A 14423-nucleotide genomic window follows, 5' to 3' on the forward strand; every position below is an offset into this window, starting at 1 on the left:
TTCATGTGACCTTTTGATGCCACAGTAAATTACAAGATGTTTAAAGTGTAGATGAAAGTGACTCATTCTAGTTTTCTGACAGGTACTCCAACGTGGACATGAGTTCACAGGAAGCCTATGAGATGGCTGTGCAAGGTTTACTGGGCCCAGATGGGAAATCCTCTCCTGTTATGACAGGCTTGCGTTGCATTCACTTCCAGCCCCCCAACTTCACTTTAGGTAAACTCAAATGAGCATGACAAAAATCTGATCTGATATTTAGTAAAATGCTCGTCGGGTTTGATACTTCTGTTTCCCCCTTTCACAGAGGTGCAGTGCCTAAATGAGACTCAGAAGTATTTGCGTAAAGTTGTGCACGAGATAGGACTTGAACTTCGCAGCACAGCACTGTGTAAGGGAGTGAGACGCACCAGGGATGGACTCTTCACCCTGCACGATGCCCTCACCCATCACCACTGGACAGCTGCTGATGTAATGGGAGCCATCCAACAATACCACCGCTCCAAGAAAAATAGAAAACATCTCAAGTTACCTGTAAACAAACAAGCATTACAAACACCTGAAGAAAATGTGACTGCCACTCAACAAAGCAAAGCTCATGAAGACACATTGGTAGGTGCACCTCAGTAGCTTGGTGCTAAGAGTGAGAATGTGAGTTGCGACTGGATAAAGAAGAAGATGGAACAGGACTGATATGCTCCAATTATGGGTTGGTTTAATAAGTTGACCTTCGTATACACAGCCTGGCCTTTTTGTCTCCATGTAGGGTTCTCTAATTTTTCTGGCAGTATCTTGTCAATGGGAGAGTCCAAACACTCAGTGCATCTCAGTGTGGGTCCGGTCTGGAGTTTGTGGTGGCCTGTCCATGAGGTGTTGATTCATCCTCCCCAAACCACTCTTGCATAATTTCACTCTCCATAGTTTTTCTTTTTTTCTTTAATAATTTATTATTTTTCTTGATTCAACCTATCTTTTCCATGACTGCATGATTTGTTTTCTGGGATGTTTGTTTAAGAAATGAGAAGCATCAGTTAAATCACAGCTCAGCAGCTGAAACATTAATGGCTGCAGTATTTTTCCAACAGGAGATTCTTACGTATTTGCTTAGTTAAATACAGGTGCTGACTTTATCTTCAGCCAGGTACTGTATACCCATCATAAAATTTTATTCTTGAACTTATTTTATATACATACATGTAATATCCTGAAATAATAAGTAAAGGAATGTCTGACACAAGTACATGGGTTTGAATGTGGTAAAAGTTTTTGATGAGGAATTCACATTTTCTATTAGGACGAGATCAGTACATCAGGTTTTGACTATTTACTGCTGTTAATGACAACGTTGCATCTGCTTTGAATACAAATACTCCCCCAAGTGGCAAAAGATCAAATTACTTTTATTTTCCTCTGATATTTTTTTGACTATTACATTTGCAATCAGATTTAAACTAACTTGTCTCATGTTGTCAAATGCCCAAATACCTGTCTTATCCCAGCTGCGATGGTCTTTAAAGCTGTTTCACCACCTTCTTTTAAGTTGGTTCTTTGATCCATTTTAAAGGTTTGCAGCTTCCTCATAATGTCCTCTGAGATGTCCTCACCAGAACCTTGTCACTCAAGTCTAATGATCATAAAAATGGCTTATTTCTCCAGTTAAAATATTGTGGATTGTAAGTAAAAGGACTTTGTCCCAGCAGCAGTTTCTGTTTGTTTATTGGATTTTACACTCAACCTTAAAACATGTAAAATGAAGCACCTGTCCTGTATCACGTTCTCAGGGAATTATTCGAATAAGTGACGTCATTTTTAGTCATTAATAACACGTCTGGTGTAATTAAGTGTGACCTCTGATGGCGCTGCAGATACTTTAGCTGTGTTTGTGTTTCCCACTAGGCCTCCTGCAGGATGTCATGAGATTATCACTGTGGTGCTGTTGTCATGCTCTTCATATTATTGTTGGACTCGTTGTTCCACTGGGAACATTTTCTTTCTCAGTGGTTCTCAGAAAAAAAAGAAAAACAACTTTCTTCAGACACAAACAGCCCAACTGTTGAACCTTTCTGAGTATGGGACATAATTTGAGAGCAATTTTATTGTTAGATTGTGTGACACAAGGGTACTGGGATAGAAATATGCAGTAAAGTTACCCAGTGAAACACGTTCAAAAAATACACATGCGCAAATTTAAAACAAATTAAACCATATGCTACTGCTTTAATTACAGAGGAATGAAAGGCATTCTCATCTGACTGCACTGGCAGCTGTGACAATGACGAGGAAGATGAGGACGGAGATTGTTTATTCAGAACAGATGTCAAACTTCAAATAAGAAGTTGACATTTTTATTGAGAGACTTGGTATGCAAAAAACTACAAGAAACCAAGGAACTCCTTCTCCATGTGGAATAGATCCATAAACATTGTCAGTATTACTTAAAAGAAGTAACTTGTTCAGATTCAGGATATTACAAACAGTTTTATATCATAGGTTTGACAATGTTCAATAGCTCAATAACTGGAGCAGAGGAGAATCACTTTGAAGGACATATACTTCCTACTATAAATTTGTATAAATACGTGTTGGATTAGTTACTAAAGCTAGTGGGACTGTTCAGGTCTAGAAGTGTATACTCTTTTTTTTGAAAGAATGAAAACGTTTAATAGTTCTTTCAAGTACCGGTATCCTCTAACATGTCAAATTTTCAGTTTTATTCATGTACACCAGGATGAACATTACAAATTTAAATCGTTTGGCCGTTGCAATGCAAAGGGTGTGAGATGACTTTCTTTGTAATCATTGATCACTGATCATCAGGGCTGATGTGCAAGTAAATTATGCAAACCCAAGCAGATACCAAAATGAGGACTTTTTGAGCGGCTTCCCGCCGCAGTGACCCCCTTGCACGAAAAGAACAAGTTGAACGTTTTAAACTGGACAAAGAGAGAGAGGATTTAACATCAAGACTGAAACACACAAAGCAAACTTGTTACCTCACATTGCACCAACCTGCTAGTATATATACACACAATATACAAAGAAAACATTAACTTTTCTTTATTGCACTGAAATGTACAAACTAAAACAATGTTAAAAGAAGAAGCATTAGATACCCATATTGTTTACACCGATAATCTTATTTATAATTTGTGTCCACTGTTGCAGGATGTCACCTTATGTCTTAATTTTCAGATAGACACATCTGTTCAGCAGCACGTCGATCGTTTTTTCTGCACTGGCTCTTTGTGCAACACTGTGGCTTCCTCTCTTAAATCAGCTCGTTGACTCAACATCCTGGCAACAATGATGGGGGAGGGAAAAAAATAAATCAGTCACAGTAGCAGCATGCTTCAGACTGAAACCACAGAATGCGTTTACATGCCACGTGAAAAAAAAAAAGATGTGGATTACCGGGCAACAGTTTCCAAAGCCTCAATCACATTTTCACCCGTGGCAGCGCTGCACTCCATGAATTCAAAGTTGTATTCCTGTGAGAGTAGAGTAGAGGATGCTGTCAGTGAGGGTGTTCGAAAGTTGTCTGAAAGAGGTTTTTAAATGCACCAAATTATACCTTGGCAAGAATGTCCCCCTGTTGAGTTTTAACTTGACGTCCTTCGTGATCGCTCTTGTTCCCAAGAAGTAAAACGGTCACGTTTTCTGCAGCAGCTTCCTGAAAAATGTAGGTTAATTGTGATTATTTGGACTATACATGTTTTCACAGGCTGGTCTTCACTGAACAGGGTCGAGGGTTCGTTTTATCATCTTACTTTCATCTGCTGTAAATCTTAAATCTTCCTCTGTGGCTAACGGGTCTATTTTGTTGGCTCACAGATATCTCGAGTCATACCATCCATAACTAATATTGATATTGCATTAGTAAGAAAAAGCATCATTGTGTCTTTTGCATGACTATTAACATCCTGAAAGCAGTGGTATTCACGCTGTGGGAGATCTGTATGACGAAAGTAATTTCTCATGGAGAGCCAACATTAGTCCTAATAGTAAACATTATTGCTGGAAATAGAAATTAGTACAACTCTTAAGTTGAGGCAACAGGAACAGCACATGGTTTCACGGCTGTGGAGACTCTCAACCACCCTGTCCTAACGTTACTGCAGGAAAGTCTGAGAACAATTTTGACAAGCAGGAGGCAAGTTAATACATTTAAAGATTATAAGATTATACAAGCACACTGCAGCAAGACTCAGCAGAATACATCTGAGGAAAGATAAGTCAAGCTGCAGACGTGTAACAGAGCTATGAACTTTGCTGCATTGTGTACTTGGGAGATGGTTTACAGAAACCATGTTTGGTTAGGGCCTGAGGTGTGGGGGGGCCCCCAAGTCAATGGTGTGGTTCATCGGGTTTGTTTAAATACCATACGACTGCGTTCAACTCTGAACCTGTTATTCAGACTTTTGTTAAATGAGACACAAACCATAAAAAAAACAAAGCCACTACGGTGCTGACGTGAGCTGCTGAAGCACAGTTGTGTCGTACCTGGATGCAGTCGGCCCAGTAGCTGACTGCTGAAAAACTCTGAGAGGAAGTGACGTCATACATCAAGAGGAAAGCCTGAGCTTTGTGGAAAACTTGTCTTGTGATGCTGCGAAACCTTTGAAGACAAGTATGAGTCTGTGTGAGTTTTAAACAAAAACATTTATTCAGACATTGAGATATTAACTATGCCCAAACAAATCTACAACATAGCATTTCAGACGACATGTGAGTTGACAAACAAAAGTCAAGGATCTTATAAGTCTGTACAAGAAGCTGGAACGATAAAAGATAACTTGGGTGTGGACAGCTCAGGATTGACGAAGGGGAATGTGCCAAACCAGTTCTGAACAGCTTGTAGTCTGGCCTCAAGGATATTTCTCAACACTTTTCACATACTTTTGAGCACAGAATCTAGTTTGCGCTCAGGAGAGCTGCAGCAGTATCTGATTCATATGTTGTTACTTGGGTAAGTAACATTGATGTTACCAGGTTACATGTTGAGCTGCCTTCAGAGGGCAGTGAGACAAACCTGTCCTTGACCACCAGAGAAAATAAGTGTGTCTAACCACAAATAAACCACTGCAACTTCCTAGAATAAAAACCCAATCGGTTAAACATTTCAGGTCACAATGAACCACAAACTTACACTTGTGTACCATTGACAGAAATGTTTCCTTGAAACCTATGACCTTCATTTCCATGACCAGGTACTTGCCGGAGTCACAGCCGACATAAGAGCCACGATCTGGAGCAAACCCTCTGATCGTGCATCTAGTTTGCTATTCATCAACTGTTTATTAATGGTTTATTAATGAATTGCTTGTTGAAGTATTTCATCCCCTATCAATTATACTATTCACTGAAAGGGGTTTGAATATGTTGGTTTGGGGTTGGTTGGTTTTTTTTTTCTGAAGAATGTAGAAGAACAAATAATTACTTTTACCCGTATAAAAAAAATGACTTTATTGGACAATGGACATGTGTAAAACTCTGTTTTAAGCATTAAAAATTGATTCAGAAGTTGTTGATGCTTGAAAGGTGTGGACGAAATGAGTTTTGTGCTTCGCTCTGTCGTATGTGCACGTATGGGAAGGCGATTATTTAAATCAGTTATTTACAAAGCTAAAGATTTCAGCATTATTTCCAAATAAAAAAAAAACCCAACATGTAATACATGTGGCGCCTGGCGTATCCGTGACCATTGCTGCAGAGGACTTGCAGGGATAGCACAACACCGCCACGAGGAAAGAGTGTGTGTATATTTATTAAGAACCATAGAAGATGCTGAGCTGACTGTAGGAAATCTGATGCCCTTCACACACTACCACTGCATTAGCTGGGATGGCAGATTTGAGAGCAAAGATGGAGAAATAGGCTTTTGTTTAGATTTCTAAATTGTCATGTGACTGTGGCAGTGGGGCCAGATGGGTTAACCTCATAGTTGTCAAACAGTTCTGGTTAATTAATAACACACACTTTTCATCTATCAGCACCCTCTGCAGCTGTAAGGATGCCTCATGTCTGCTGGATTGTGGTGTACTGGAATTTTTATTTTTTATTCTTTTAAACAACAATAATACGTGTGAGACGTACCTTTCTTGACCTGCTGTATCCCATAACTGTATCAAAACAGGTTTTCCATCGACTACCACGGTCCACTTGCAGGAATCAAGGCCTACAAATGATATTTTGGTGACATAAATCTGTTCACTTACAAATATTTATTTACACACTGTGCATAATTATTATTTATTTATCATTACTTATATTTCCTCATGGCAAAGGGCAGGACCTTACCAATAGATGCAGGTATATCTAAAGAAAACTTCCCACTCTGAGCTCTTTTCATGAAGGAAGTTTTCCCCACACAGCTGTCTCCAATCATAACCACATTGTAACTGTCTGAGCTGAGCTCCATCCCCCGGGAATCGCCTGCTGACACAACAGCAAAATCACTTTCACGTGAACTGTTTTTCATCGTCCATACTTAATGCGTACTGTGCAAATATTAATGCTCTATTTACCAAAGGAAATCTGCGCTTTGCTCTCTTGAACCAGGCTGATTTCAGCATGCTGGGACTTGACTGGAGCCGTCCTGCTGTGAAACAGAGGAACACGCGTATCGACGTGTATGATGTAGAATAGAATAATACTTTATTGTCAATGTACCTGGTACAGTGAGATTGAAAATCTGTATGCAGGAAATGATCATTTATAGAGACAGGGAGGAACCTGCAAAACTTTAGCTGTCAGGGTGATTGGCTTTGTTCAAGAGGCGTACATTAACTTATTGAACTTACGTCCCCGGCTGTGAGAGCTTTTCAGCCTTTGATATGTTGATACTGGGTGGTTCGTTGTCATCATTTTCATCAACCTGCAGACACAAAAATGACAATAATTGACTTAAGTCATTGTTGAGCTCATAACCACCAGGCGCTATTACAGATTCAATTTACCGATTTAACTTTAAGAACATGTATGCTCTTTTGAAACCTGTCTGTCATATTTCTGAGGAAGGGAGATACATGCGCATGTTCTTCTTTCTATAATGTGAAACAAGAAATGTTTGCCACAGGTTCCTCTTTGGAGTTCATTGTGTCATTTCTTTTCTCAAAACAACTACGATGTGCAAGATATTTTATGCGAATAGGAGGTGCAGCTGAACACAGACTGTGTATGTGTAAAAGAATGTGTGAAAGAATGACCACTTCTGCAATAATAAGCACAACAGACTTGATCCTTAAAACTATGAATACAGTCATACACATTTTCGAAACTAAACGGTTTGTTCCATACCGGGTGACAACAGTGCCTCTTTTCTCTCTGCTTATTTATAATCTGATTTTAAAAGTGCTCTGTGACATTAGCAAATCCTGGTCCAAACACCCACGAAAGTGAACATAGAAAGCTTATATATATATATATATATATATATATATATATATATATATATATATATATATATATATATATATATATATATATATATATATATATATATATATATATATATATATATATATATATTTATATATATATATTTATTTATTTATTTATTTTTTAAGACATAATGGGGAAGTGAATGAGAAACAACAAAGAGAAATGATCTACGAGAAAGTGAGAAGTTGATAGTTTGTTGCTCACCTCTGATATCTTATTCAGACACAGTGGATCTTCTCCGTGGTCTTCAGCCGCCTTGTGTCCCCCTCCCTCTGTTATTCCACCGACATTCTTATCTTCTGTATCTATCGCTCTAACGTTCTGAGTTTGTTCTTTGTGGCTTTGATGCAAGCGTGACCTCCGGTTAGATCCAAACTTTTTTTTCCTGCCTCCAGATGCTGAGTCGGAGGGCACATCACTTTTGGGAGAGGTGGATGGAGGTGGATGTTGATGTAAAGTCAACTGATCTTGCGTTTCTATCGGTTGGCTCTGAGGTTTTTGCTCAACCAGGGGTTGTAAAATAGACTCGTCAACATTGGTGATTTCCACTGCTTCTTCCTCATTATCTTGTTTAGAGTAGCTTTCTTTGTGTTCTGTTTGGAGTTGCAGTTGTTTGTCCATAAAACTAGAAAAACTCTCAGTTGTCAAGTCTGTCCAGTCTTCACCAGCTGTTAAAGTCTCTGTTGCTTCATTATCCACCTTCTGCTTTTGGTGCAAGTTCTCTCCTTTGGCTCGTGACCCAAGACTCCTGCGGGTGGAGGCTATTTTTTTTCTCCTGTGGGTCGAATTGAAATCTGGACTTGCACTTTTTATCTGAAGCTCAGAGCTCCCTGGGGCATTGGGAGCGTCCGTCTCAGTGTTTGAGGTCACTAACTGACTTAATGAGCTGCTGTTTTCTCCTGCAACCACAGAGGTATTTTGCGCCTCAGTGCTTGTAAAATCATTTAGTGGTGATGCCTCCACACAATGTTCCAATTTTTTCTCATCAGACCCTTTATCAGCCACTTTATCAAATGCCACCGGATTGACAGCCACCTCACTTTCAGGAAGAGAGACTGGTATCACATCATCCTTGCTGCTCTGCTGGTTAGAAGTATCGCTTTGTTGCTTAGACTCCTCATAAGAAGAAAATCTGGCTTCATCAGTATCCTGTTGTCCGACCGTAGACTGGACATTTTCACTCTCCGTTTTGTCTTTGTTGTCGTTCTTTCCCTCTTGTTTCCTGTTGAGTAGATTCCTGCGTGTGGAAGCAAACTTTCTCTTCTTCTGTTGGGGGTTTTCTTGCACGTTTTCACTGTAATCTGTCCGAGTTTTTCCTTCTCCGCTGGTTCTTGTATCCATTGTGGTGGACTTACCTACACCTGACTCACGTGAAGTATTTACTTCTTCGGTTACGAGTATGCGCTCCTCTCCCTGATGTCGCTCAGCTCTTCCCACACCAGTCGAGCCCTCCACCTCTGTTCTGTCGTCTCCTTCTGTTGTGAAACATTCCACAGTTTCTATCACATTTACTGTCTGCTCCATTTGGACTTCTTGCCCTCGTGAGCTTTTGTCACAAGATAAAGCGTCTGTGTTTTGGCACTGAAAGACTTCTTCTTGATCAGGAACTCGATTAGCAGGGTTGATAATGTCATCATGATGTAGGATATTCTGCATATCTGTGTCAGCTTTATAAACAGAGGCTTGCATCAGATCCTTTTTATCATTGTGAAATCCTTTTAACTGACCGAAAATCTCTGCAGGCTTTGTGTCTTTCTCATTGGTGTCTGTAATGGATTTAGGAGAGTCCTCGTTATTGGGATCAACATTTGATGTTGCAACAGCGCTGATGTCCACAACACTGTGAGGATTACACGTGTTCACCTCCAGCTGCTTTACTGTGTTTTCATCTTCAGCTCCAGTTGAACTGCTCTTTTCTACCATATCAGTAGATATGCTGTCTTGTAATTCTTCCTGCCTTGTTTTTGTTGCTAATGTTTCTGTTGCTTCATCTTGCTCAGTGTTTTCCAAATCTCCCTCTTCTGGTTTCTGGCTTGCTTCAGAGCCCCTGACACGGTGTGCTCCTTTATTCCTCCGGCTTGATCCCATTTTCCTTCTGTTACCTGCTGGCTTGAACCCTGGCTGACTTTCATTGTTCTTGATAAAGAAATTGTCCTGAGGTTTGGAGTCCAAAGCAACATCTGTATCTGACTGCAGTGTTTGCACAGAGCTTGTGCTCTCTGTAATTGAGGTTTGATCGGTTTGATGCATGTCTTGATTTTCTGTTGGGACAGTGTGTTCTTTGTGTGCTTCGCTCACAACGTCCTCTGAATGTTCAGTTTCTGCAGTTTCAGATGAGTTGAAATTCTCACCCTGTTCCTCATTTTTAAGAAATGTATCGTGTGGTGATGAAAATGTTTGCCCAACGCCGTATTCAAATTCCGTTGGGTTTTCCGGGCTGTTTTCTTCTGTGGTTGTTCCTGTTGTACTAGCGTTCTCCGTGTTTTCCTTGCCTTGAGAATTTCCATAGGACATTAACATTTCCATGTCCTCACCCTGTTCCTGCTTTTCTGTTATGGAGGACACTGTGGGAAGCCTATCGTCTGGAAGCTCACTGGAGTACGACTGGTTTAGCTGCAGCTCTGCTGCAGGACTCAGCCGTGAACTTGAGATGTTAAACTCTGTGAGGCCTGCAGCTGTGCCTAAATCTGCATTTTGTTGGCCAAACGCAGTAATGTTTTCAATGTCAAGAGGGTCAGTTTTGTCACGTTCTTCCAAGTTTATTTCTATAGATGTTTCCCGGCTAGAACCTAGTGCTCTTCTGTTCCTATCTGGGCTAAAACTTGAGTCACTTTGCTGAGGGTCCAACGGAGCTGGCGTTTCATAGCCCAGGCTTTCTAAGTACATTTTAGTGTCTCCCATTTCAGAAAAGAGTCCTTCGATCCCCTTTAGAGCTGTTTCTTCAATATTCTGACTCATGTCATCTTTTCCTTGGTTTTTCATCTCGTGCGCATCAACCATTGCATCGTCTACTCCTTTTATGCCACTGATCTGTGGCTGTGAATCATCAACACTTTTTACAGCCACCTCTGGCCAGTGAATGTCCCCAATTTCAAATTGGTCATTTGAGGTTCTGGAAAGGCTTTCATTTTTTTCTGTAGCATCGTCCTTCTCCTCTTTCTCTATTGTGTAATCCGTTTCCAACATGGCCTGTGCCTGCGCTGGCTCAATCTTTTGTTCATGGCCTTTCCCAACAGCATCCTCTGACTGTCGAGTCACCCTGACATTAGATAAGTGCTCCTCTTTTGTCGGCAGCTCGTCAACTGCTGATGCCTTCTCACCTCTCCGTTCAGGTTCTGCCTGTTCGATCCTGCTGGTTTCCCCAGTCTCCATCTCTGACAGTGACAGTGGTTTACACACCAAATGAGTCGGCTGAAAATCTTCATCTTGTCTCAACAGCTCTGTACTTTCATCCCTCTCCAAACTCCTTGTGTCTGTCCTTAAAGGAACACTTAGAAGTTCATCTATTATTGAGGCTGAATGTTCTCCAAAAATAGTTGACTCAGAAGTGCATGGAGAGCCAGACTGTGCATTTGCTTCTTCCGTCTGCAAAATATCAATTTTTTGCTCTCCTTCCAGCATTATTTCTGAAGACTTTTCCTGGAAGGCTGTCTCTGTTAATGCAGCTTCACTGGATTCATTGCTGTTTGCATTAAAATCTGATTCCTCATAGTATGCTTCTGCCACCACATCTTTGACCTTCTGCTTTCCTTTATTTTTACGACTGGATCCCATTTTCTTTCTGAGTGGAAAATCCATGCGGTCCTCTTCATCCACACTCACAGAGCTTTTCTCAGGCTGGCCCTCAGGAAAGTTTTGTGAAACTGTACTTTGTGAATGAAAGGTCAACAAAGCGGATTTGTTCTCCAACGTTTCAGAGAGGGGTCCTTCTTTCTCCAGATGAAATATTTGCTCAGCGTCAGTCTTTAAATCATGCTCTACTCTGCCCATGAACTCGTGCACCTGACTTGGAGCAGAGTCTACTTTTCCTACATCACTCATATGTGGGTTATTGGTATCATAAAACTCATAATCCTCATTTCTCGTGCCTAAAGCCTCTGAGATGTTGTCTTTTGTGGGATACACATCTGTTTTATCGTCTGAAACTTCCTGTTTGGCTGCAGAATTAACAGGACTTGTTACTGTGAAATCAGGCAGATCGATGTCAATGGTTTTATCTTGGTCAATCTGGTTTCCAAAAGTCACATCTTCTGTTATTATTTCCGATGTGTAATCACTAGGCAGATTTTTTGGCATTTGTGTTGAGTGAACCTCGTCCTCCAGCAATTCCTGTTCAGCATCCTCTGAAACATGAGCACTTACGTCTTCTTTATTTTGACGACTTCCAGATTTATCCACCTCCTGAAGCGAGACTTCCACTGATCTATTAGCCACCTTTAAATTATTTTCAGCCTCTCTTTCATCTTGATCTTCTGGAAGGTGTTTGCTTTTAACAATTACAATGTCCAGGTCGTCCTCGGCATCCTTTGTTGGCACAGAGATCTGAACCTTAGAATAACCAGCTGCAGAGATCGGAAACAGTGAGCTCTCTTGTGACATGGACGAGAGAATATCACGATCAGAGTCTTGATTCGGTTCTTCCTGGCTCATTGTATTTGTATTGAAGAGTATATTTGTGGTTTCGAGGGCTTCAACATCCCCTGATTTGTCCAAAATGTCCTCTTCGGGTTTTTTAACAAGATGTCTTTCTTTAATTTTGCGGCTTGATGCAAGTTTTCTTCTGTTTCCCCTGAGGCTGAGGCCAGGATGTATTTGCTCATCCATGCTCACAGAACTATCCTGAAGTTGGGGATCAAGTGGAGCGTTGAAGTCTGCACTAACGACTCCTTTTATTTGATGAACACTTTGTTCATAACTCTGTACTGTTTTTATAGGCTCCACAAAGCCTCCATCTGCTACTTCTAATTTGGTGACCCCAGTTTTCTCAGAATCAATCGCATCGCCATCTTCATTTTTCTGGTCTAAAGCCTCCAGATGTCCTTCTCTAGTAGGACACTTGTGTTTTTCATCAGAGGTTGAAACTTCTCTTTTTGCTGCAGAATCAGTACTTTTCAGGACAAGTTCAGACTGCTCAGTGCTGATATTTTCAGGTCCCTGGTCTACAGAACATATGTCAGGATTGTCTTTGTCATGTAGTGTGGCACTTTGAGAGGCTACATCATTTTGGTGCATATCCTGCAGACGTAACGCCCCACCATCCTTTTCATGTTTCCTCTTTATAACAGACTCTGAATGCTGTGAATCTGTGACTTCAGACAATTTGAAAACTTCAAAGTGTTCATTTTCGGGAAACTTCTCTTTTGGTGACAAAACGTTTGTTTCCTCAACAGTGCCCACAATTTCATTTCTCTCTTCGAGGGTGCTTTTATTTGCGGTTTTCTCTGTCGTCACAGACTCTAAAACCAGTGTTTTAACATGTGACTCATCCACCGAGTAGTCGCCCTGTAAACTTCCATCTTGCCAGAACAAGTCGGAGTCATCTTTCACAGGGCTTTCTGACTCCGCTAGGACACACACGTTAACACTTTCTGCTTGATTAGTGATTATGTGCTGATTCAGTTGAGTCGAAGATACACCTAAACCGGTTGGTCCAGAGAGATCAAAAGTTTGTGTGCTTTCTTTGAGTTCCTCTTTTTCAAGAATGTCAGCCCCTCTCTCATTTTCACAAGATTGCAGAACATCAACTTCGGGAGTTAAACGTTCTGTAACATCCTCCAGACAGACTGCTGTCGTGGTGCTTGAAGACATGGAGGTGTCAAGTGTTGCAGATATATCATCCTCACTCCCTCGATTTAACTCCTCGTGCATTTCTAGCTGTGCTGCAACAGACATCTGAGTTTTAGGACTATTACTCTCAGTCTCTTCAATATTTTCCTGAGGTTCAAAGCCTTTCGCATGCTGCCCTCCTCTCCTCCTTCGACTAGATCCTAACTTCTTTCTGTGCATGGAGACTTCAGGTGCGGGTGGGTGTTGGATATCTGATGTTGAGCCATCTGCAGCCGGGGCAAGTAATGATCTGACACCTTCCTCTGGCACCAACTGTTGATCTGTAGACATGTTTTCTACTCCATGATAGTCAGCCTCCAAGGTTTCTTTTGGTTTTGGTGCCATTCGACGAGAACCAATCCGTTTTTTCCTGTCACCGTGTGCAGACATGGTTTCTCTGGGTTGTGCCTCAAGTATGAAACATCCTGTTGTGCAATATGTTAGATAAATCATGTTTAAATATTAATAAGCACCAATAAGCTGAATAAAGAGAAAATTATATAACAAAGTCTCTTAATTGTTCCCAAGTGTTAAGGCTTTATTTCAAACCAACCTACAAACAGCATTAAAGCTCAGTAAATTCACCATTAGAAACAGTGCTGTACTACAACTCAACTGAGCGTGGTACAGCCAGTACATCCATATTAAACAACTAGTTTTAAAGAAAAAGCAAAACTGTTTAGCAGCCTTGTTTTGCTAAACGACTTGTGACCTTCAATAGAAATGACCCCCACTTGTACTTACCAACTGTGTCGTCTCACAACACGAGCTACACTGCAATGGCAACTCGGCAGCCTCTGCTCAATGGGAGTTGATATCACACATGGGGGTGTGTTCATAAACGGCAAGCATGTCTGAGCACTTCCTGTGTGGGTTTTACTTGCAGATTTATCCGCACCACGCAGTATCTTCCTGAAGTGCATATAGCAAAGTTTTTTTTTAAATATCACATGATAAACTGTCATGATATTACTAACGCATGCAACAATCAAGTTTAAAATGTTTGGGCAAAAATGACATCACCTTGGAAAAAACAAATACATTTATTTAATAAGTTACTAAACTGCATCATCACAAACTCTTAGAGCTCAGAGTCAAGTCCTGAATGCCATCCTTTGCAAAAGTGATATACCATAGGTAAAATAATGGATTATAGA

At 40.7% G+C, this 14423-nt stretch overlaps 2 protein-coding genes across 5 annotated transcripts in view; one reads left to right on the forward strand and one right to left on the reverse strand.

Annotated features, from left to right (window-relative positions):
- trub2 (TruB pseudouridine (psi) synthase family member 2) overlaps positions 1-1020 on the forward strand; it is a 3663-nt gene extending 2643 nt beyond the window's left edge. Inside the window, exons 7-8 of the mRNA XM_061727258.1 lie at positions 83-219; positions 308-1020. Of these exons, the coding sequence (XP_061583242.1) occupies positions 83-219; positions 308-630 (460 nt within the window). The 3' untranslated portion in view covers positions 631-1020. The remainder of the gene's footprint in view (positions 1-82; positions 220-307) is intronic.
- Positions 1021-3042: 2022 nt separating this feature from the next.
- Positions 3043-14403, reverse strand: rab44 (RAB44, member RAS oncogene family). Of its 4 annotated transcripts, none has more exons than XM_061727255.1 (10): positions 14011-14403; positions 7645-13691; positions 6801-6874; positions 6525-6595; positions 6298-6432; positions 6094-6175; positions 4501-4615; positions 3572-3670; positions 3412-3488; positions 3043-3294 (listed from the first exon to the last, which is right to left on the reverse strand). In XM_061727255.1, exons 2-10 carry the CDS (start codon positions 13654-13656, stop codon positions 3207-3209), a joined length of 6753 nt encoding a protein of 2250 aa, XP_061583239.1. In that variant the 5' UTR covers positions 13657-13691; positions 14011-14403; the 3' UTR covers positions 3043-3206. The 4 variants fall into 4 exon arrangements, with proteins under 4 accessions (XP_061583239.1, XP_061583238.1, XP_061583237.1 ...); XM_061727254.1 differs by having other exon boundaries at positions 6298-6435; XM_061727253.1 differs by having other exon boundaries at positions 6525-6598.
- Between the last annotated feature and the right edge of the window lie 20 nt (positions 14404-14423).

This window comes from Cololabis saira, chromosome 8, assembly GCF_033807715.1.
Source record: "Cololabis saira isolate AMF1-May2022 chromosome 8, fColSai1.1, whole genome shotgun sequence".
NCBI classification, from domain to species: Eukaryota; Metazoa; Chordata; class Actinopteri; order Beloniformes; family Belonidae; genus Cololabis; species Cololabis saira.

What these genes read in the sequence shown, in the direction of transcription:
- rab44 (XM_061727252.1), bottom strand. Translation starts at nt 13,656, where the DNA reads ATGTCTGCACACGGTGACAGGAAAAAACGGATTGGTTCTCGTCGAATG. An exon ending in CAAAGCGCAGATTTCCTTTG is followed by an intron (nt 6,436 to 6,524) that starts GTAAATAGAGCA and finishes CTGTTGTGTCAG; the next exon opens with CAGGCGATTCCCGGGGGATG. An exon ending in AGATATACCTGCATCTATTG is followed by an intron (nt 6,176 to 6,297) that starts GTAAGGTCCTGC and finishes TATCATTTGTAG; the next exon opens with GCCTTGATTCCTGCAAGTGG.